This window comes from Hemicordylus capensis, chromosome 1 (genome assembly GCF_027244095.1).
Source record: "Hemicordylus capensis ecotype Gifberg chromosome 1, rHemCap1.1.pri, whole genome shotgun sequence".
In the NCBI taxonomy this organism is placed as follows: domain Eukaryota; kingdom Metazoa; phylum Chordata; class Lepidosauria; order Squamata; family Cordylidae; genus Hemicordylus; species Hemicordylus capensis.
Window position 1 is genome coordinate 37,019,473 of NC_069657.1, and position 22,056 is coordinate 37,041,528.

At 42.5% G+C, this 22,056-nt stretch overlaps 1 protein-coding gene across 23 annotated transcripts in view; it reads left to right on the forward strand.

Moving 5' to 3' along the window:
- Positions 1-22,056, forward strand: part of FOXN3 (forkhead box N3) — a 397,500-nt gene that overhangs the window by 248,851 nt on the left and 126,593 nt on the right. For all 23 annotated transcript variants that reach the window (XM_053258886.1, XM_053258818.1, XM_053258878.1 and 20 more), the window contains one exon: positions 11,568-11,704. In XM_053258886.1, coding sequence (XP_053114861.1) covers positions 11,568-11,704 — 137 coding nt within the window. The remainder of the gene's footprint in view (positions 1-11,567; positions 11,705-22,056) is intronic.

Here is a 22,056-nt window from a genome sequence, read left to right on the forward strand (position 1 = left end):
TTCACTTAGAAGGTTGCGTTTAAAGGTGGGTCTGGTCTGAAAGGTCAAACAAAGACAGTTGGTTATATATCCACCCTATGTTCTGCAAAAACTGTAACATTGAAGCTGATACACTGCTCTCTCTTTAACCTGCTGCAGGAAGCCACAGTTGGTTCTAGCTGTCTAGCACGTGGTTCTGCAGTGCACACAGTGCAGGCTTGCGTTGTGTCCTGGTTCAAACTTGTGCCATAAAGTGACGTTTGAGGGCCATGCCAGGAAATTCAAATAACCAATGACACCTAATAACAAACTTTCTCCGGCTTTGAGTAGGTGGGGTGCAGAAGGTGAGAGGAATACATTAGTTCAGTAAAACATTTCTCTCTCTTAAAGGCACCATCTGGGCATTTCACATTTGTAATATTATTTCTACAAGCATATGCAATCTGGCGAGTGAAATTTAGGTAAAGTGCCAAACTGTTATGGTTGCCAGCTCTAAATTTCAAAGGCACAGTGTAGAGCAATAATACCAGTATAAGTTAGCAATCCGGTGAAAAGACTGCTGTTCTAATTTTATCATAATTTTTGTAAACTGGCCTGGAAATACTTGTATTGAACGGCAGGGGGGCTAAATAATAGCCAGACACAATAATATGGGACCTGGTGCTTGCACACCCTAGTCGTTGGGGCTGGTCAGCTTGAATTAATTGGGGGTAGAGGAATCTCTTTCAGCATGGAGAATTTCATCAGAAATGTGCCACTTGACTCAAAGATTTTTCTCTGCAACCCACTGTCAGGAAGAGCATCCTAAAGGTAGCCAGGTACTGAAAGCATCTGTTTCGTGGTAAGTTCGATTGCTTTCAATGGAATTTATTTCAAGTAAGTGCGTGTTACTTTACTATTGCTGCTTTTCTGATTCTCAGTGGATAAAGTGAGCTATGATCTGTCTGTCTACTTCCAGACATCTGTCTGGGCTGGCTGTCATACAGGCAGTCTAGGTGGCTGCTAGTCCACTTCATATGATGCCGGAAAGAGCATAAGAGCAGCAACCTTGCCGGTTCAGACCTAACAGTCCATTTAATCCAGTATCCTGCTTCCCACAGTGGCCAACCAGGTTCTGCTGGAAAGCCCACAGTCTGTACTCTTTGCTGCTTCATAGCGTGGCCAGTTACGCTGAAAACTGAGAATGAGCCCCAGAATCCTCTGTAACAACTGAAGAGGATTCAGTGTACAAGAAGAAGCTGTCCATGTGGGATTTGTACTGTAGCCCCACCTAAATTGTCTGTGTCAGGACTGTGTGTACTTCATGCTGAACAAATTAAAGTTCTGTGGCTAGGCAGTACAGTTTCTACACCAAGAAAAGCTAAAGCTGCAGCCTGTCTATCTATCTATCTATCTATCTATCTATCTATCTATCTATCTATCTATCTATCTATAAATGCAAACAGAACAAAGGTGTATACATTGCAGAATTTGATTCTGATTTTGCTAGTCCAGAAGAGGGGAAGGGCACTTCAGGACCTGCGCCTAATCATGAAAATCTTTTTCAGCTACTTATCTGGCTTCTGAAATTTGCTTCAAGAAAGTTGGCAGCCATAAGGGCTGGAAACTTGCTTTTAAAAAGAGAGAGGGAGAGCTTTTACTCTTCAAAGTTGAATTCTGCATCGAAGACCATACTGAGGCTATTCACATGCATGTACCAAACCGGGCTAAGGGAGCCCAGCCGGGTTTTGCATGTGTTGTGTGAACCACTGGGATTGAGCCCGATCTCGGCTGCACTGCAGCAGCAAACCCGCTTGTGGAGCCTCCCTCCAAGATGAGGTTAGGAGAATGATCCACCTGCCCAGAGGCAAGGACCTGCTTGTCTGTGGAGGGTGGGGTTAACCTTTTGGAGGCTTCCTCCCCTCACCCCGTCAGAGCCCTTTCTCTGCTCATGAGATTGTTAGAGATTATTAGTATTAGAGCTCCCCCTAACACCTGCTGACTGGGTAAAGAGCCGGCTTTTAAAGTGGTGGCTTTTATAAAATTTAGACGTATGTATATTTTATATAGCAGCCCTCCTGGTGGCTGCTGCTTGTGTCTCTTTGTGTTTTTTAAAATAAAATTGTGAGCCTTTTTTGAGGCCAGGGAACCATTTTCTCATTCCTTCGGCTATGTGAACTCTTTTGAGAAGTTTCTTGAAAAGCACTATATAAATATGCTAGGTATATAAATATTCTAAATGTATAAATTACAACTATTGTATGTGCACTGAAATTGTGGTACCTACACAGTCTTGCTGTACACTTTCTCCTCCAACTTAATCTTTTTTCGGAAATGTAAAAAGGTTAGTTTTCCTGATGCTGTTGGTGTTATACCTTGTTTTTGAGAATCTTTCCTAGGCAGTTGGCCCAGGTTTCTGTTCTTGGGCCACTTTGCTGGGTGAACTCTTCATGTGCAAAATAATTTTGTGCATGGCTTAAAAAGCCCAGTCCTACACTTCAACTGGACTAAGCCAGTAACCTCAGATCCCAGTGTACTACCCCAAACCAGTGGTCTTTAATGGATAGCTCCCATACTGCCAATACCTGTTTATGAAAGAATTCCATCTCCTTTCCCTCCTTTGAATTCAGCCCTCTACAGATGATAGGCCTTGTTAGAGAGAACACTGCCAATAGTACTGTACATCTGTGGAGATCCTTGCGTGCAGTCCTTGGTCACCTGTATGGCTCCATAGTAAAGGGGTCGATGTGAATGGTTCTGAAGGCACATGAGGCAGAAAACCTGATGGAGCTAAGCAGGGCTGGGTCTGGTCTGGATGGGATGGGTGGTCACCTGGGAATGCTGTACGAGTCTGCCTGAGTTCTAGCATGAAAGAAAAGTGAGAGATTTTTTAAAGAACTAAATAAAATAAAGATCTCAACTTTCAATGCGCTTCAAGCATCCTCTGATCAGGCCTCTGTAACTTTGTGCAAGTCAGTAATTCAAGAGTCTGGCTGCAATCCCATATCCATTTACAATTTCATATGACTTGCATGATTATTACTGTGCACAACATTTCAGCCTCAGCAAGCAAACAAATTGGACTTCCTCTTTTGTGAATGTGAGAGAATATGAATTTTGGTAACACTTTACAAGTTAAGTATATGATTTTAAACAAAAATCCACCAGTTTCTCTAATTTTTGTTTTGACAAAGAGAATGACACTAATTTGCATTTCACCTTGCTTTGGAAAGCGTGTTGTCTTTGAACAAATAGTGGATCCTCATCACTCTAGGGCTTCAGCTGGACATAGAGTTACCAGTATGAAAACATTAGAGACAGTTTCTGGTATCAAGGAAAGGAAGCTAATGGAGGCCCAAGACCTCAGTGCACATGAAGCAGGGTGCCAAATACTGCTTCCTTTGCACATGTGCATTCTCCTCCACCTTCTCCTTTGTAGTAGCAATAGCACGCTCCTCCACTTTTTCTCTCAGTGGGGTGGGGGAGAAGAGTGCTGAGGCAGGTGGAGGTGGTAGAAGGTGCTGTCACGGAGGAGGAGGGGGGGCTGTTTTGGCAACTGTGTACCGAGCAGCAGCACAGCCATTGCTTAGATGGATAGAGAGAGATCTCTCTCACTGCACTAGAACCAGGAGCCATCCCATGAAACTGATTGCTAGAAAATTTAGGACTAACAAAATAAAGTGCTTTTTCACACAGCACCTAATTAATCTATGGAGGCACAGAATGTGGCGATTGCCACTAGCTTGGATGACAGAAAAAGGGGGTTAGACAAATTCAAAGAGGACAGGTCTATGCATGGCTCCTAGTCTTGATGTCAGGTTGCCTCTGAATACCAGATGCAGGGAAGCAACAGAGGGAAAGAAGGCATGCCTTCATCTCCTGCTTGTGGGCTTCCCAGAGGCATCTGGTGGACCACTGTGGGGAAGCTGGACTAAATGGGCCTTAGGCCTCATCCAGGAGGGCTGTCCTTATGTTCACTGCTTGGCAAAGAGCTACTTCAGTGGTGGTGAGGTGATGGAGATAGGCAGGGTGCATCTTGTTGTCTCCCACTGGTGCCCCAACCATCTATCGCTTGAGGTGACTGGCTCCATGGAAGGACTGTGCTTGAAAGAAGCAGCATGCCTTTGTAAAATTAGACTCTTACTGGTCTGGTCACCTGTAGCAAAATAAGAAATTGCTTTAAGCAGTGAGCCCGGGGCGGTGGGTGGGTGGGAGAATACCAAAGGCTACATACAAAGTAGTTATGCATTAGTGTTAAATGTAACTCCTCAATAACGTTGTTTGTTTTTGGTGTGTTTTAAAATGTAAGTTGTTCTAGGACATGGAGAACAGTAGGGTAGAAGTGTGTTAAAATAAAATTTCTGTATTGCCCTGCCTTTTGTTGAAGGGAATCTTGCAACTTCTGCTTCCCTGGTTTTTGGATGATGTGCACAAGTGTATATATCTGAAGGAAATATCTGTTCCTTCTAGGGAAGATAGTAGTGGTTTACCAAATTATGTACAGACTGTGGTAAGTGTGTAGCTGGTGCCACAAGTGGTTGTCTGTATTCACTTAGTGGAGCTTTACAAAACCACTAAATAATATTGATATGCATGGGCAATGTGGACTAGAAACTTTAATGGATGTACCTGTGAGGTTGGAACGGTGACACACTTTCATTAATCATTGAAGATCAAGTAAAGCCAATGGATAAATGACTCCATCTAGTCTTGAGAGGAAATGCACTCAAGGAGTTTGAAACATTCCATTGCCAAGATTATCAAGGAGTTGTTAATCCACTCTGTACTTACTTGTTGCCTTGGAGACAAATGTAATCAGAGGGCTTTTTTCCTCCTGGCTTTTGATTAGAGATGCTATTGACTTCTGGCTTTGGAGAGATGGTGGAGTAGCATGCCAAATGTCGGAAGATGGAAATTAATCACTAACTGATTGGTCTAAATTCCACTGATTTGGAAAAGCAGTGCCCCCCACCCCACCCCCCAAAGAGCCACACGAGAAGCTCTTCACACCTTTTCAGTGTTGAAGAAAATCGTGTCAGTGTTGGCTTAAAAAAAAACCCCTTAAGTATTTCATGACTCAAATGTAATCATTCTATTACTGTGATAAGGATGCTTCAGTCTGGATCATTGTTCTTAGTCCTTTGACATCTCTTCACTGAAAGAGACTGGAATGTCAAGAGAATTTCCTTCCACACCCCTGCTCCAAAACAGGGAGTTCTGGTACATGATTGACCTTTTGTGGCCATTGCGCATTTTCTCCTCCTTCAAGTGACCCCCTCATAATTAAATGGTTACATTCTTTTCTACATTGGCAACTTGGTGGAGAATCCTACAATATGTATAGCACATTCTGCTTTTGTTAACTTCAGTTTAGACCAGGGTTTCTCATAGTATTGTGTGAGGCTCCTTTATTGAACCTCATCTTCTCTGAAGAGTCTCAGATCTCTTCAGTAGCAAAACTCCTATTGCTCACTTAAAAGCGGGGGTAGGGGAGTCAGGTTTTTAGCAGTGTTTTCTTATTAATATGACCAATAGTAACCACAAGCACTGGGGGCGGGGGGGGGGGACAAAGAGCGGCTTGCCCCACCCCTGCTGCTCAGCTGACCAATGTACCTGCGTGGCAGCCATTTAGGGGGTCAGCAGTGCAAAAACACGTCTGCTCGGGATGCCAGGTGGTGGGAGCGTTTAACTATTAACAGCAGTTAAAGGTATACTCTGCCTTCTGCTCTACCCCCCACCTGCACCCCAGCTGCCACCACTTGTTAGAAGTATGGACCAGCAACAAAATGTTGTAGCATATCCCTGTTCTGAAGTGGGGGGGGAGTAATTCTTGCACTCACACACAGTGATCAGCAGATTAAAAGATTCAGTGCACAACTTCCCCCTCTGTTCCTCAGAGTTCACATACACACATTTTTTAATGTTGTATGTGTGGGACAGGGGGTAACCCCTTCACCAACGGCTTACTAATGTCAAACCCTTTGATGGATTGATTGATTGATTGATTAAGTGCCATCAAATAAATAAATAATCAAATAAATAAATAACCGAATAACCGAATAAATAGATAAATAAATAAATATTTTTTTTAAAAAAAATCAAGTAGGTGTTGACTCTTAGCAACCACATACATTGATTCTCCCCAGGATGATCTGTCTTCAACTTGGCCTTTAAGGTGGTGCACTCATTGCTGTTGTAATTGAGTACATCCATCTTGCTCCTGGTCATCCTCTTCTTCTCTTTCCTTCAACATTCCCCAGCATTATGGACTTCTCAAGGGAGCTGTCTTCACAGAATGTGTCCGAAGCATTATAGTTTGAGCCTGGTCATTTGTGCCTTGAGTGAAAATTCTGGATTGATTTGTTCTATGATCCCTTTGTTTGTTTTTCTGGCTGTCCATGGTATCCTCAAGAGTCTTCTCAAGCACCAAAGTTCAAAAGCGTCAATATCTTTTCTGTCTTGCTTCTTCAAAGTCCAGTTTTCACATCCATAGAGTGTCATGCACAAAACCATTGTCTGAACGATTCTAATCTTTATAGGTGTAGACACATCACCGCATCTAAATATCCTTTCCAAGGCCTTCATTGCAACCCTACCAAGTGTTAGTTTGTGGCGTATTTCTTGTCTGCTAGATCCTTTACTGTTGATGGTCGATCTTAAAAGGCAGAAGCTATCCAAACCCTTTCCCCTGCCTCAAACCACAAAGCTGTAAAATGGGCGGTAAGAAAACTAAAAAGTGTTAGACACTTCCCCCCTCAGAAACAGAAGCGGTTGTGACTGTTTTGAGGGAGTATTTTTCAAGCTGAAAAACTTTGCAAACTTTTTATTCCACCCCTCCTTCCCACCTCCCCCATCTCGCCACTGAGTTCCATTAGCTCTGCCCATCTGCTTATATGTTAGTTACACTCTGAGCTCTCAAACATTCTGTCCCATTGACTTACATGGGGGCATTTTGGGGCTTTTTCAGCCCCCTTAGGTTTCTTTTCCCCCAGATTTTTTTAAACACCAGATCTACAGGTCACTCCAAGTCTTCCAGTACCTCCCATTCACCCACAGGTTCTCTGGTTACAGTACACCTATTGGGAAACACTGTGATTGAAGACTTGGAGGACTGTTGTCCACCTCTCTCCAACTAACCAAGAACTATTGCAGTTCCTTGCCAAACCTCTATATTGCTACCATTGGCTGGGACCAAATACTGTTTAGATCGATTGATCAAAATATAAAGATTAATCAAAGCATATAGGCTGCAGGTTTCACACAGCTCCCTGCTCCTCACCACATCACTTTGATTTCCCCCTCTCCTCACTATGCTGCTTTCTGGAATTTGTCACAGCTATGTTCTATATGCCACTGAGGTGGAGCAATTGTGGTATTTAACAATTCTTCCTAAAGTCAGAGAGACAGGGAGATGTTCTCAGTTGACCTGATTATTAGATGTGTGGTCATTTGCTCATTTTCTGCCCACGTTGAGGTTTTCCTTCCAGCTTTTAGTGTGCTTGTAGTAAAGTGGTTGTCTAAGTACTGATCTCAAATCAAATATGTACAACACTGGTTCTGTATGAGCTCCAATGAGTCTGGGCTAAATCCAGGACGCTGATGCTTTCCTTTTATAAAGTTGTTTTCTTTTTGTGGTTAGTGTCCTCTAGTGGTTTTGATTCATTCCTCTGGTTTTGTTTTGTTTTTTAAAAAATGTTTTTACATTGCATGGATTTTGTTTTCTCTTTGAGTCTTGCTCCTCACTTTTTAAGGATTTCATAGTAGAAAAACAGGTTCTAATTTACTAAAATGAATGAATGGGTTCAATGTGCCTCTTTAAACAGCTCTACAGTGGGTTAAATAGAGATGCCTCAGTCATAATTTGCATCCATAATGGAGTACCAGGATGATTGTGTCGCCTTAAGCACAATGAAGTTGTCTATGGTTTTTAGCTGAAAATTAGAATAGCTAGAGAAATATTCCATATGGTTTTATTTATTTTTTAAAAATATATCCCATCCTTTTCTTAAAAAAAAAATTCAGGGCAGCTGAATATAAATTGGATATAAAGATTAAATAAGCTGAAGAGAAAGATTAAAACTAATGCATGAAAAAAGCAAAGATATCCACAGAAGTAATACAAACCCCCAAATAATAGTGGCTTTAGGGATAATGTGGGAAGGTCTGCTGGAATAAAAATGGTTGGCATTCTGCACAGTCTCCCATCAGTGCTAAGGACCCACTGGGTCTGCTGCAGAATGCCTTTAAAGAGCTTCCAGACATTAAGGCAGTCTAATATTCTTTCCAATGGAAGGACGAAGGAGCGCTATGCTGCTGCCCCAAAATGCTTTTAGGCATTACTCAGCAGCCCCATCACTCCATGGTTGGGTCTGCCTTTGAAGTTACTGAGCAGCCCTAGCAGGTCCTTAGCATCAACGGGAGACTGCAGAATGCCACCCAATGTCTTTGACTGATGCTTAAAAACTGACAAGAAGAGTGCCAACTGAAATTACATGTGGCAGGGAGTTTCACAGAGTGGGAGCAACCCAGAGAGGCACTCTTACATGTTGTTTCCTCCAGACAGACCTTAGAAATTGGTGGGATGCACAAGAGAAGCCTCTCTGAAAGATCTTGTAGTGGGGCGGGGAAGGCCACTTAGCTTATTTGGACCCCTCACCATTTAAGTCTTTAAATGTCATAACCAGCACCGTGATCATGCCCAGACCTATACTGGCAACCACTGCAGCTGGAGATGGAAAGGTGTAGAACGTTGTGACCATCTGACCTTTGTCAGAAATCTTGAAGCTGCGTTCTTTACCAGTGAAGTTTCCAAAGGGCCTTCAAGGGCAGCCCCAGGTAGAATGCACACTGTAGTCCAAACAACCCCAATGGATGACTTCCCCTGGGAATTGGACAGGAGCAGTGTGTCCCTGTTGGTTCTGCTGGACTCCTCACAGCTTTCATGCTCTTGACTAGAGCAGGGATAGGCAACTTTTGGCACTCGAGCTGTTGTTGAACCACAGCTCTTCTCGACTACCTCTGGAGTTGTGCAAGCTTTCAGAATGTAACAAAGCACCTCTTGGAAATATGATTTAACCCCCCCCCCCCAACTAAACACAATGCATTCCCAGAAGTATAAGAAACATTGCACAGTAATTTAAGAGTTGGCCCAGTTCACATGCAATGGCCAGCCGCCTCCCATGTCTTGCTGAGTTTGAGCAAATGATAGCTTGCTATGATGTCTGAATCAAGCGGATTAGCTTGGCTCCAAACCAGAACTGGAAACCTACCAGTTTGGATGTTGCAACAAATGATGGTTCGGTCTAACCCAGAAAGGAATCGGAGCATGTGATGGGAGGAGGGAAAGCATGGGTCCAAAGTCTATTAATGATGGCCAAACGTGTAGCTGTTACTTCCAAATTGAGCCCATCCTCATGACGGGAGAATGGGCTCGGACGGGGCAAGGGAAGGAAGCCGCGAAAAGCTTACCTCCCCCACAGACTATCCCGTCCATGTTGCTGGGTGGCCAGATCGGCCACCCGACAATTGCAGGCTTCTGCCAGTAGCAGGGAGAGAGCAGGAAGGTTTGGGGGCGGTGGGCCCCCGGGGTTTCCATAATGCACTGAGTGAGTGCATGGCATGTTATGGGGAGCCTCCCCACGCTGGTCGGGCGGCTGCTTGTATGTAGCTGCTGCGCAAAGATGCACAGCACTGACACACAAGCATTTAGCCCACTTTTGGGTTGCCCTCACACCCAAAACCCGGGCTAAGCTGCCACGCTACTACCGGGCATTGCTGTACATAAGTGCAGCAAAAACTGGGCTGGGCTTCCTTAGCGCAGTTTTTGATGCGCATGAGAATAGCTTCATGGTGTCGTTTCAGACAGTCTTAGTTTCTGTTTGACTGAGAAGAGGTACTCAGGCATTTGGTTTTTTATATTCTTCTAATGTGTTTTAAAATACTCACGCTCCATTTTAATGGCATATGCTGCAATCCAAAGAGCTACATTAGGGGACCCAGAACACTAGCTAGTGTTTTCCAAAGTAGCTATCCACGCGGGGGAAGAGAAGGTTGCTGTTCAGGTCAGAAAGTAGGTTGAAAGCCTTGGGGAGCACCTGGGATGCAAATGTATAACTGTTCCCCACTGCGTTGGTGCTATGCTTTCCTTGCCCCAAGCCAGTTTGGGCAGCTGAATCGCAGGAAATCTCAGACATAGCTGGGCTCAGGTCCATCAAGCTGTTGTGCAACAATCTGCCAAGACTCTTGAGACTAGCTGAGGTAGTTTACAACTGGTCTTGGGAAGAATAAAGGCACTATTGGGGCTTGCAGCTCTTTCTCGACAACAAATATTATGACAAATATTTTTATACCAGTTTTGAACAGAAGTTCCCAAAGCGGTTTACATAGATATAATACATAAATAAAGATGGCTCCCTGTCCCTCAAAGGGATCACAATCTAGAAAAGATAGACACCAGCAACAGCCATTGGTGGGATGCTGTGCTTGTCGGAAGTTAGGAACATAGGAAGCTGCCTTATACCGAGTCAGACCATTGGTCCCTCTAGCTCAGGATTGTCTACATGGACTGGTAGTGGCTCTCCAAGATGTTAGGCAGGAGCTCGACCTGGAGATGCCAGGGAGTGAACCTGGGACCTTCTGCATGCAGAGCAGCAACTGCTCTCACCAGTTTCAGCAGCGTTGTCTGCTGTTGTGTGACTGACCACCATGTGGTCTCCCAGCTGCCGGCATCTAATACTCTTGCAAAAGCCTACAACAGGGCATGGCACAGGCTCCCTACAGTATTTTACGGTGGCACCCTGAATCTGGACCACGACTGTTCCATGCAGTATTCTGGAGGGTGACTCTGTTCCTGAACCTTCTGTTCTCTTGCACTACTACTGTGTCTAGCCAAGAAAAAGAAGTAGAACCTTCTGAACTAGAAAATAAACTGTAAAGTTTGGCATAAGACAAGCTGAAAAAATGATGATCCTCTGTGTGTAGAAACTAAACTCACGAATCTCCTAAATAAGTACATAGGCCTAAATATATTTTCCCCTTGCTTTGCTTTAATTATTAATTTGTTGCAGTGTGTGTATATTTAATCAGGCAGGAAAGAAAGTTGATGAGTGAACTTCTTGTGGTAGACTGTCACTTATGCCTGCTGGCTGAAGGATTAAGACCACTTTATTTTTAAAATTAGTTGCTATGGAGCTTAAACCCTACCAACCCTCCTTCAATTTTCTTTTACAGCAGCAAAAAGAATAAAAGTTTTATTATCTGTCAGAGAGCCTTATTTGTTTTCTTATTTGGCAGCGAAGAACAATTTTGGGGTATCTCTGTGTGTGAGGGAGAAAGAAAGAATCTCCAGAAAATTACTAATCATAGTTCACTTACTATGATTACTATACCAAGCATAGTAACAGCTATCTTTACAGTTTTCTTATGGTATCAGACTGCCCTGATTTTTTTTAAACATAAAAACTGAAATACAGCAACGCCTAAGCAAAAATATGTGGCAAAGAAATGATATTTGCAATCCTTCAGAAGCATGAAGGGATCTTTTCCCTTTTCTGAGAAGTGTTAAAATATGCTTATGCCATGAAAACTGATTTTTAAACCCTTCTTTACAGAGTATCGGGAAGGGGTCTTTATGGTGTATAGACCCAGAATATAGACAAAACCTCATCCAGGCTTTGAAAAAGACACCCTATCACCCATATTCGCATGTGTTCAGCACACCTCCCGCATCTCCTCAGGCATATCAAAGGTAAGAAAGCTTGAAAGTACTTTGAAAGCTTGTATGGGCGATTGTTTCTCCTGCTTGAATATTCAGTCAGGCAAGCACCATAAATCAGGATGGGATGATTTCAGTCTTCTCTGGTCTACTTCTATATTTTCTTATCACACCTATGATCTCCCAACATGTTATATTTACAAAGTAAGAGTGCATACTTGGGATTAGTTAACAGTCAAGGTGGAAGTGATCTGTGATAAGTGATCCTGAGTCTGCACTCTTGTTTAACAGCAGAAGAAATACCTTGTAGTGGTAGACAAAGGCCCATCCAGTCCATCATTCTTTGCAAGAATTTGAGCAAACAGGTGCTATGTAGTCGACCTGAAATGGGCACCAGTCTGTTGGTGGACCACTGGCCAATTTTCTGCCCTCTTCTATGATAAAGAATTATAGCAATTGCAAAAAGCATGTTAAGACATCCACTAAAGTATCTGTCACTTTGTTCTGATCTAACGTGGTGTAGTGGTTAGAGTGCTGGACTAGGACCAGGGAGACCTGAGTTCAAATCTCCATTCAGCCTTGAAACTAGCTGGGTGACTCTGGGCCAGTCACTTCTCTCTCAGCCTAACCTACTTCACAGGGTTGTTGTGAAAGAGAAACTCAAGTATGTAGTACACCGCTCTGGGCTCCTTGGAGGAAGAGCGGGATATAAATGTAGTAGTAGTAGTAGTAGTAGTAATAATAATAATAATAATAATAATAATAATCTGCAGGCTCCTTGGAGGAAGAGCTGGATATAAATGTTGTAGTAGTAGTAGTAGTAGTAGTAGTAGTAGTAATAATAATAATAATAATAATAATAATAATAATAATAATAATCTGCAGCCATTCTTACCATTTTTGGTGGAACCCCTGTGTTCATCGTAATTCATCGGGCTAAGTTTGCAGTGCTTCAGTGGATGTTACAAAAAATCTCAACTTCCTGGGGTCAGCAGCTGCCAATTTAAAATGCAAGAAAACAATCCAGATTTTCTTTTTTGCTGAAATGGGTAGATGGGCACTTTTCTGAAAGCAGGGTGCTGATGAATAACCTTTTCTAGCTTGTTGTGTTTGGGAAGCCGTCTTATCCACAGCAACTCTCCAGTCTCTCATGTAGGCTTCTGCTTCCAGGTAACTGAAAGCTTTTTGTTGTGGTTACCTGCTCTGTGAAGTGAGTGTGTCTTGTTATGCAGGTTGCCAAGGCCCATTGTGTGAAAATTCGTGGACTTTCCTGTTCATTGAATGTGTGACTTGAGAAATTAAAGTGTTGATGAAATACTACAGCAGTTGTAGGTTGGTTGGTTTGGCCTGCTCAAGGGGTCAAAGGTGTAAGATGATAATGGGATATAAACATAACTATTTTTGTGGGGAGGAGAGCTGGTCTGCGGTAACAAGCATGAGTTGTCCCTTCTGCTAAGCAGGGTCCGCCCTGGTTTGTATTATGGGTGACTGCATGTGAGCACTGTAAGATAGTCCCTTTAGGAGATGGAACCATAGCTCAGTGGTAGAGTCTCTGCATGCAGGATGTCCCAGGTTCACATCCAAGCATCTCAAGGTGGGGTTAAGAGAGACTCCTGCCTGAAACCTTGGAGAGCTGCTGCCAGTAAATGTAGACGATATTGCTGCTACTATGAATATTTATATACCGCTTTTCAACAAAAGTTCCCAAAGCAGTTTACATAGAGAAATTAAAATAAATAAAATGGCTCCCTGTCCCCAAAGGGCTCACAATCTAAAAAAAGAAACATAAGGTAGACACCAGCAATAGCCACTGGAGGGATGCTGCGCTGGGGCTGGACACAGCCAGTTGCTCTCCCCCTGCTAAAAAGAGAGAATCACCACTTTAAAAAGGTGCCCCTTTGCTCAGTTAGGAAAGCCACCTAATGGCACAGCAGGGAAATGGCTTGACTACCAAGCCAGAGGTTGCCAGTTCAAATCCCCACTGGTATGCTTCCCAGACTGTGAGAAACACTGATATCGGGTAGCAGCGATATAGGAAGATATTGAAAGGCATCATTTCTCACTGCGCGGGAGGAGGCAATGGTAAACTCCTCCTGTATTCCACCAAAGACAACCACCGGGCTCTGTGGTCGCCAGGAGTCAACACCAACTCAACAGCACACTTTAACTTTTTGCTCAGTTAGCAGGGGATAGTGAGTTAGACAGACCAATAGTCTGACTCGGTATAAAGCAGCTTCCTGTGTTCCTAGCTTGGAAAGAAATGATTTGTACCAGAAACTTAACAGTATTATCAAAATCACTTCTGTCTCAGGCTTTCATTCTCCTGCCTGGTTTTCCTGACTGGAGAATGGGTTCCAGAGCTGTGGTTTGATAAGCAATGTTTAACATGCCATTTGGATTGAGGTTTTTGTTGTTAATATTCTCCTCCCAACTACAACAATTTCTTCCCTTTTTGAAGAAGCAGCAACGTCCAAAGTAATTTAATTCTAGTGATGTTAATGAAGTTCTTGTGCATCTCGGTTGAGTGGTGTGTTCTGTCACATGGCCAGACAATCAATCTTCAGGCAGAGATTGGGAGGAACAGCTGGGCTTTTGCGGGAGACGGCTGTATGTCTGCCCTTGCTAGGCGATTAGCGTGATGGTAACCATAGTAACTAGAATGTCTCCATAGCAACGCATAGCTGAGACAGGTGCAGTTGCATCACAAGGTTGTTTGTTGCCTGGCAAAAGGACAGGCCATTAGTACTAAGATATACGCTGTTGCCAAGGCAACAGATAACCTTACACAGCAACTACAGTGGACTTGAAACATTTTTGCTCTCCAGTTTTTTTTATTTTTTATTTTAGGTTTCTTTTTTCTTAAAAAGAAAAGAAAAAAAAGGTACATTACTGGCTTGTGCTTGTTTCAGTCTAAATTTAACAATATCCAGAGCCCTTCATGTGAGAGCTTCTGGCGTTAGAAGTCAAAACAAACATCAGACTTTCTGAGGTGTGATGACAAAAAAGAGGTAATGCAGCACGCAAAGAATTGGAACCAGTTGTCGTCTAGCTAAAATACTGCAAGTTTTTAAAGCATCTGTGTCACCCCCCTGACATCCCGACAGTGACAGTGACGTTTTGCTTTTGCAGCACTTTCCACCATTCCTCCGGTCTCTACTCTTAACTAAATTCTTGGCTTGTAGTCTGACCTTCAGTAGAGCCATAACAATACAAGTGGGGTGGGTGGGAAGCTGATGACAATATCCTATCCCCGGATTGTGCAGCTCTGCCCTGAATGCCACTTGAAGGATTGTTAGGAACTGCCTTTATTCAGTGAGGGCCAGCACGAGTTTGGACTGGCTTCCCCAGAACAGGTGAGTGTGAAGGAGAGTCAGTGTTTCTTTCATGTTGATTTTGTCCACAGCAGTGTTGTGCACGGCTGCTGTGCTTTGGACAGAGTGATTTGTCTGCAGTCATGCATGTCTTAATTGCATCTTGACTGGGCTACTGCAGTGGTTTCTGTGCGGGGCTGCCTTTGAAGACTGCTCAGCAACTTCAGCTGGTGAAAAATGCCACTACCAAAATTCTGACTAGGGTCAATTTTCAGGAACTTAGTACCTGGTTATTGTTCCAGCTTTATTGGATGCTGCTGAAGGTGTCAGTCATTGCCTTTAAAGCCCCATATGGCCTGGGACCGCATTACCTAAAAGACTGTGTTGGTCATATAGTACAATAATAATAAATAATAAACTTTATTTGTTGGGCGCCCCATTAAAAATTGTTCTGAATCTGCCAGTTGATTAAGATTTGCACGAAAGGGCCTTCTGCAAAATGGAGAGGAGAGCCGGTCTTGTGGTAGCAAGCATGACTTGTCTCCTTAGCTAAGCAGAGTCCACCCTGGTTGCATATAAATGCGAGACTTGATGTTTGAGCACTGTAAGATATTCCCCTCAGGGGATGGAGCTGCTCTTGGAAGAGCAAAAGGTTTTAAGTTCCCTCCCTGGCTTCTCCAAGATAGAGATAGAGAGAGATTCCTGCCTGCAACCTTGGAGAAGCTGCTACCAGTCTGTGAAGACAAGACTGAGCTAGATAGACCAGTGGTCCAACTCAGTATATAGCAGCTTCCTATGTTCCTATGCACCTTTTGTTATTCTAAGAAGCGTGGCTGGCAGTGACACATGGGATGGCCTTCTCCATAGTGGTCCTTAGGATGTGGAACTCCCTGCTCCATGAGATTTATCTAGCTCTCAAGTCTGCTTTTCTGTTTTTCTTCACTCACTGAAGACCTGACTATTTATTGTGTCAGGCCTTTAATTAGTCTTTTTAAAAAAACAAATTGTTGGCTCTTCGTAGTGTGCTTTGTTTTGGCTTGAATGAATAGTTGTCTGGATTTAGCTTTTATTATAAGCCACCTTGAACTTTCTCTGAATGGCAAGATGGGACAAAACTCTTCTAAATCAATCGGTATTGGCACAGCAGTGAAGCTATGTGACAGGAAATCCCTGGTTGATATCTTACTTACCAAAAAAATTTGCTAAGTGGCTACAGGCATTCTCTCATCTTCACCACCCCCATCTACAATACAGGGATGGTAGTATCAGCTAACCTTACTAGCTTGTAAGGATTATTGAAAATAAGTACACATACAATGCAATGGAAATGCTTATATTCAGGAGTTCAGCCACCTGCTTCTTCCACCATTACAAGGCTTCTGCTAGTGGAAGGACTCCTCTGGATTGTACTAATATTTCTATGTGACACTGTGCCTGTTTAGTGGCACTTAAGAGCAAACCAATAGTCTGCTATTGTAGATACATTCAAGAATGATTTACATTTATGCATTTCTACATTTATACATTTAAATTATGATTTAATTAAATTTACATTTACAATTTACACTGATGCTTTGTAAGTGTAAATGCCTAGGCTCAATCTCTGGCATCTTCTATGATTAAAAAGGATATTGAGTAGCAGACTTGTAGGAATTGTTGTCAGAGTTGTTTTTACTGGGTGAGATTGCCCAATGTTCTGATTTGGTCATAAGATGGTTCCTTCTTTCCTCCTTTAAGATATTCAAATAGCTAAAGACTTAGGTTCAGTCCTGGTTTGGTTCATTAGTATTTCCTTTTTGATTGATTGATTGATTAAGTGCCATCAAGTCGATGTCAACTCTTAGTGACCACATACCTGTAAATAGATTCTCTCCAGGATGATCTGTCTTCAACCTGGCCTTTAAGGTCTCTCAGTGGTGCATTCATTACTGTCATAATCCACCTTGCTGCTGGTTGTCCTCTTCTTCTATTTCCTTCAGCTTTTCCCAGCATTATGGACTTCTCAAGGGAGCTGGGTCTTCACATAATGTGTGAAGTATGATAATTTGAGCCTGGTCATTTGTGCCTCGAGTGAAAATTCTGGATTGACTGGTCCTATGCTCCATTTGTTTGGTTTCCTGGCTGTCCATAGTATCCTCAAAAGTCTTCTCCAGCACCAAAGTTCAAAAGCATCAATACCTTTTCTGTCTTGCTTCTTCAATGTCCAGCTTTTGCATCCATAGAGTGTCATGGGAAAATCCATTGTCCGAACAATTCTAATCTTTATAGGTATAGACATGTCACAGCATCTGAATATCTTTTCCAAGGCCTTCATTGCAACCTTACCAAGTGCTAGTTTGTGGCATATTTCTTGACTGGTGGATCTTTTATTGTTGATGGTCGATCCTAAAAGGCAGAAGCTATCCACCACTTCAATGCCTTCATTATCCATTTTGAGGCTGGTTGCTTTAACTTTTGTCATTAATTTAGTCTTCTTTACATTTAGTCGTAGTCCCATTTTTTTTACTGTGCTCCTTGACTTTCATTACTAGAGATTGCAGATCATCCACATTCTCAGCTATCAGAGTGGTGTCATCAGCATAGCACAGTTTATTGACGTTTCTTCCTCCAACTCAAAAAGAAAGCTAATCTTCTTCCTTACTACCTGGTTAACTTAAAAAATAAAAGGTTCAGAAACTGGTTAAACCACTTTGAATGCATTTTGAACTGAGAAGACATTAGCCAATCTGTGCTCAACAAGCTATGGGAGTGGCCTTCTTGCTACAGAAAATACTACAGAGATACTAGCAAGAAAGTAGCAAGAAAGATAGTATTATCACCTAAGGCTGTTAGTTGGGAGTTGCTCAACTCACTCTGATTGGACATTTGTATACATTTGTGCTGTATATAGAATTGTGATAAGCCTAGTGCTATCTCTCGCATTTGCTTTGCCTTTGGGTTCCACTGTATGTAAGCTTTGTTCATTTTCCTTTGAAACTGAAGAAAACTGATCTACCTCCTGAAGGTGGGACTTTTACTTTTTGATGGTGAAATGCCCTCCAGCCACTAGATAATACTGTTAATTTTTCTCCTGCTCTCTCTACCTCAGGGCTTGACAAATCCCAGGAGCCAGGGAGCTGTGGTGCCTAGATTAGAATAATCAGAGGTAGAGTAATTTGATAAAACCTTTATTTGCCCCAGGCAGCCCTGTATCTTGTAAGGGGGATGTTAACTTGTATGGGGGATGTTAACTTGTATGGGGGATAAGAGAAGCCCATTTATCCTCCCCCTCCACAATGTCCATCACTAATTCTGGTAATTTGGTCAAGTGACCTTTGCATGGTTCTTAAATGTTTGGGCTGTCTTCTCAATCCAAATAAAATTTGTCAAGGCCTGCTCTACCTAGTTTACCACCACTAATCTCCAGTTTTACTAGGAATATAAGAAGTTGCCTTCTACCGAGTCATACCATTGGTTCATCTAACTTAGTATTGTCTACCCTGACTGGCAGCAGCTTCCCCAAGGCTTCGGGTAGGAGTCTTTCTCAGTCCTATCTGAAAATGCCCAGGATTGAACCTGGGATCTTCTGCATTCAAAGCAAATGTAGCATTGAGCTACAACCCGATCCTTGCTAATATAAGGATTGATGTATTTCTCTTTACTTCTGTTTTCTGTCTTACAAAAGGTCTGTGTGCTTTAGTTAGCACTAGGGATGGAACAGAGTAATTGCTAGACTTCATATTTTCTAAATACCCAAGAACAGATGCTGTTGTTTTTTCTTCATTCCAGAAGTTCTAGAATCAGCCTGAGATTAGCATCTAGTGATCCTAATCAACACAAATCTGCTAAACTCCTTCTTGCTGGGTGACTCTGGGCCAGTCACTTCTTTCTCAGCCTAACCTACTTTACAGGGTTGTTGTGAGGAGAAACTTAACTATGTATACCATTCTGGGCTCCTTGGAAGAAGAGTGGAATATAAATTTGGGGGCGAAAAAACACCTTGCTTTTAAGACTCTTGTAAACTACAGGCTTTTTGGGTTATTACACTAAGCCTACTTCCACTTCCCCTTTCCTTTTTGCTTTGCTTAACATCCAGTTTGGTGTCTGAATAACTCAAAAGCTTGCTTGAGGTTTGTTGTTGTTTTGGTTGGTCCCAATAAAGGTATTTCCAGAACTGGGGCTTTAGAATTTTTCCTTTCCTTTTTACTCATGCATATGTATACCTACCAACTTAAGTGGCTGCTTTAGGCAGGACTGGCTCCAAGTTCCAGGAGACCTGTGACCAGTTGCCCTCCATGGGCCCAGCACATGCTTTGCCACCAGCACATGAAAGCTTTGAACACAGTGCTGGTCTTGGGGACCAGCAGTGTGCCGTGTTGAAGGGTCCTCAGCTCTCAGCAGCCGCCGAGCTATGTTGACCCCAGATGCCTGCCCTGGCTTCGTGTATCTGAAAGAAAGTGCTCTACTAACTACTTCATGAAAGTTTGTGCCACAATAAATGTATTAGTCTTTAAAAGTCTCTTTCTGTCCATTAAGATTGTCTAGAAAGCTGCTGGCTTTGCAGCTGCTAAAGTACAGAGAAGGTTTTCCCATCAAAATGTGATTTGCTTTAAAGATGACACTTGACAATGAATGGTTGTCATTTTTATCTGGACGGAAATGATTATATTGTTTGTTCTATAGTTCTGCTATGTATTTGGCTTAAATGATTGATTACATTGGTTGGCATACAGAACCATCTGGCTGTCGGGAAAAGTGTTAGTATTGACTTAGATGGGCAAGAACCCTGTACAAGTTCTCACCTTGCAATTTGCAAAATGCTTTATTGAAGTTGCAGCACTTCAGTTTCCGTTTTCAAGTTTGCCAAACTCCTATAGTGCTTCTGCATTTGTGCCTATTTGGGGTATGATGATATTTCTGGATCTGAAATTCCATGGCACTTCAAGGTTGACAAAAAGTTGCGGGGGAGGGGGGGGATGGGATCACTTTCCTTCTTTCATTTGAAGAATTCAACCAACCCTTTTAATTGTTGAAAATACCACTTAGTATTTAGAGCATTAGATTACTTTCTGAATACAAAGGCACTTCATTTCTTGTTTCCTGAATTTGCTAATGCTTGTGCTGTTGTATAACACCATCTGATGCCAAAAACATTTCACCAACCCTTTTGAAATTAATGGACTTGCTAATTTATATAAATATGTATCTATGAGAAACACTCACAGATTGTCTTGTACTGGAAACATGCATAACTAGTTTTCAGCAGCAATGGGAATTGCCAGAGGAGGAGCAGATTCTCACTTGCAAGTCAGCAAATATTATAAGAAGCAGCTAAGTGACACTGTGGTTTTAGGTGTGCGGATGCTATCCTTAAAGAGAAGTTGTGGAGCAGCATTCCACTTCATTCCCCCTAACCTAACTTGGCTGTGTAGCTCAGTGACTGAAATTAATAAACTACATGCAGAATGACTTTAATTCCCCCAATTTAAGATGCCTCTAGGGGGCTGGATTAGCAGAAGGAATTACAAGGTTTATACAGCTCGGCTGGCAGAATCCCGCAGAGGCAAATTGACCCACTGTTAGTGTCTTTCAAACCTTTCAGAGAAACAAATGTACTGAAGTTTGACACAAAATGTTTCAGAGCTTACTCTACGGAGTACGGTGACTGCCATGCATGGCTTCTGTTACAGTCCTCTGTGGCATCCGGGGTGAGAGCTGAGAGCCGGTTTCCCCAGGACGCAGGGGATGCTACTGTAACTTTCACTGATGCCTAGTCAAGTGCCTTCCTCATCTGCTGTATTTAAAATTTAAAGAATGAATAATCTTCCTTGTTAGTCACTTTTTAACATATATGTTGCTTTGAGTGCTTGGTAAAGCTGTAAAAATCCAATATAAAACATCAAAGTAGTGCAGAGGGTGGTATATTAAAGGTAAAAACAGTAGAAGTTTAACCACCATCAGCAGCAGAGAAAGCCCTTAAAAATGAAATTGTTTCAATTGGCAGTAAACTATACAGGGATATTGCATGGCAGATCTCTCTAGGCAGGGGATTATGTGGTTTGTGAACTATGGGACGGGAATTCTTTCATGTTGCAACTTGCGAGGGTAGACCAAAAATCTGATGAATTAATTAAAATATCCACACACTTTGTCTTTAACTTGGAATGGGTTGCATTAAAAGATAATTAGTCATGACTAAGCACCATTGAGATCAGTGAGACAAGTTAATTTCAACTACCTTCTCATTGATTCTAGCAGTGCTTAGTCATAACTAATGTTTTCTGGACACAATCCATAGTAAATAAAGCATAACTATCAGACTGAACGTTCTGTGACAGTTTGATGTCATTGCTGAACTTGACACAGCAAAGAGTTTTTTATATACATTTCTGGGAAATGAACCTATTTACACTGGTTTGGAATCTGTCCCACAGACTGTATGCCCTGTCTATTTTTTTTTTTTAAGTTCCCTTCTCTTCTTTTTCCCCCCATCTGCCAATGGTTTCAAAAATAATCTAGTTAGGATACTTGAGCCTTTTTTAAAAGACCACCCTAAATGCAGATTGTTGTTCTCATTTTATCCTTCCATTCCTCTAAGGAGCTCAAGGAAACATTTATAGGTTACTTGTGTTTTTTGGGGACAGGGAGGGTCATCTGCTTGGCTTTGTTTGCTGGCTGTTGGTCAAAATAGTGCCTGTAAGCTATTCTGACTTCTGATTGGTTGGGAGCAGGGCTAGCTCCTGCCCACCCTCGGGGGGGTGGGGAAGAAGAGAAGGGCACATCTTGATGGGTGCTGGGGCACTAAGTATGCAATTTGGGTAGTGACTAAGTATGTAAATACTTAATTTGTGGGCAAGGGATCCCTGGGAGTGAGGAAATAGTTTTACAGAGGAATTTAGAAAAAAGACCAAGAGCCAGCACCATCTACTGACAAGCCGTGGAAATGCATGAACAACATAAAAGGAAGAGAGACAGAGATTGTATGTTTGGTGAGAGGAGGGGGCTGGCAAGAAGGAGGACAACGCTCCTTCTGTCCCAAATGAGGATCCTCCTCTGCATCAAAATAATTTTGAATTTCTTACACAAGTCCTCTGC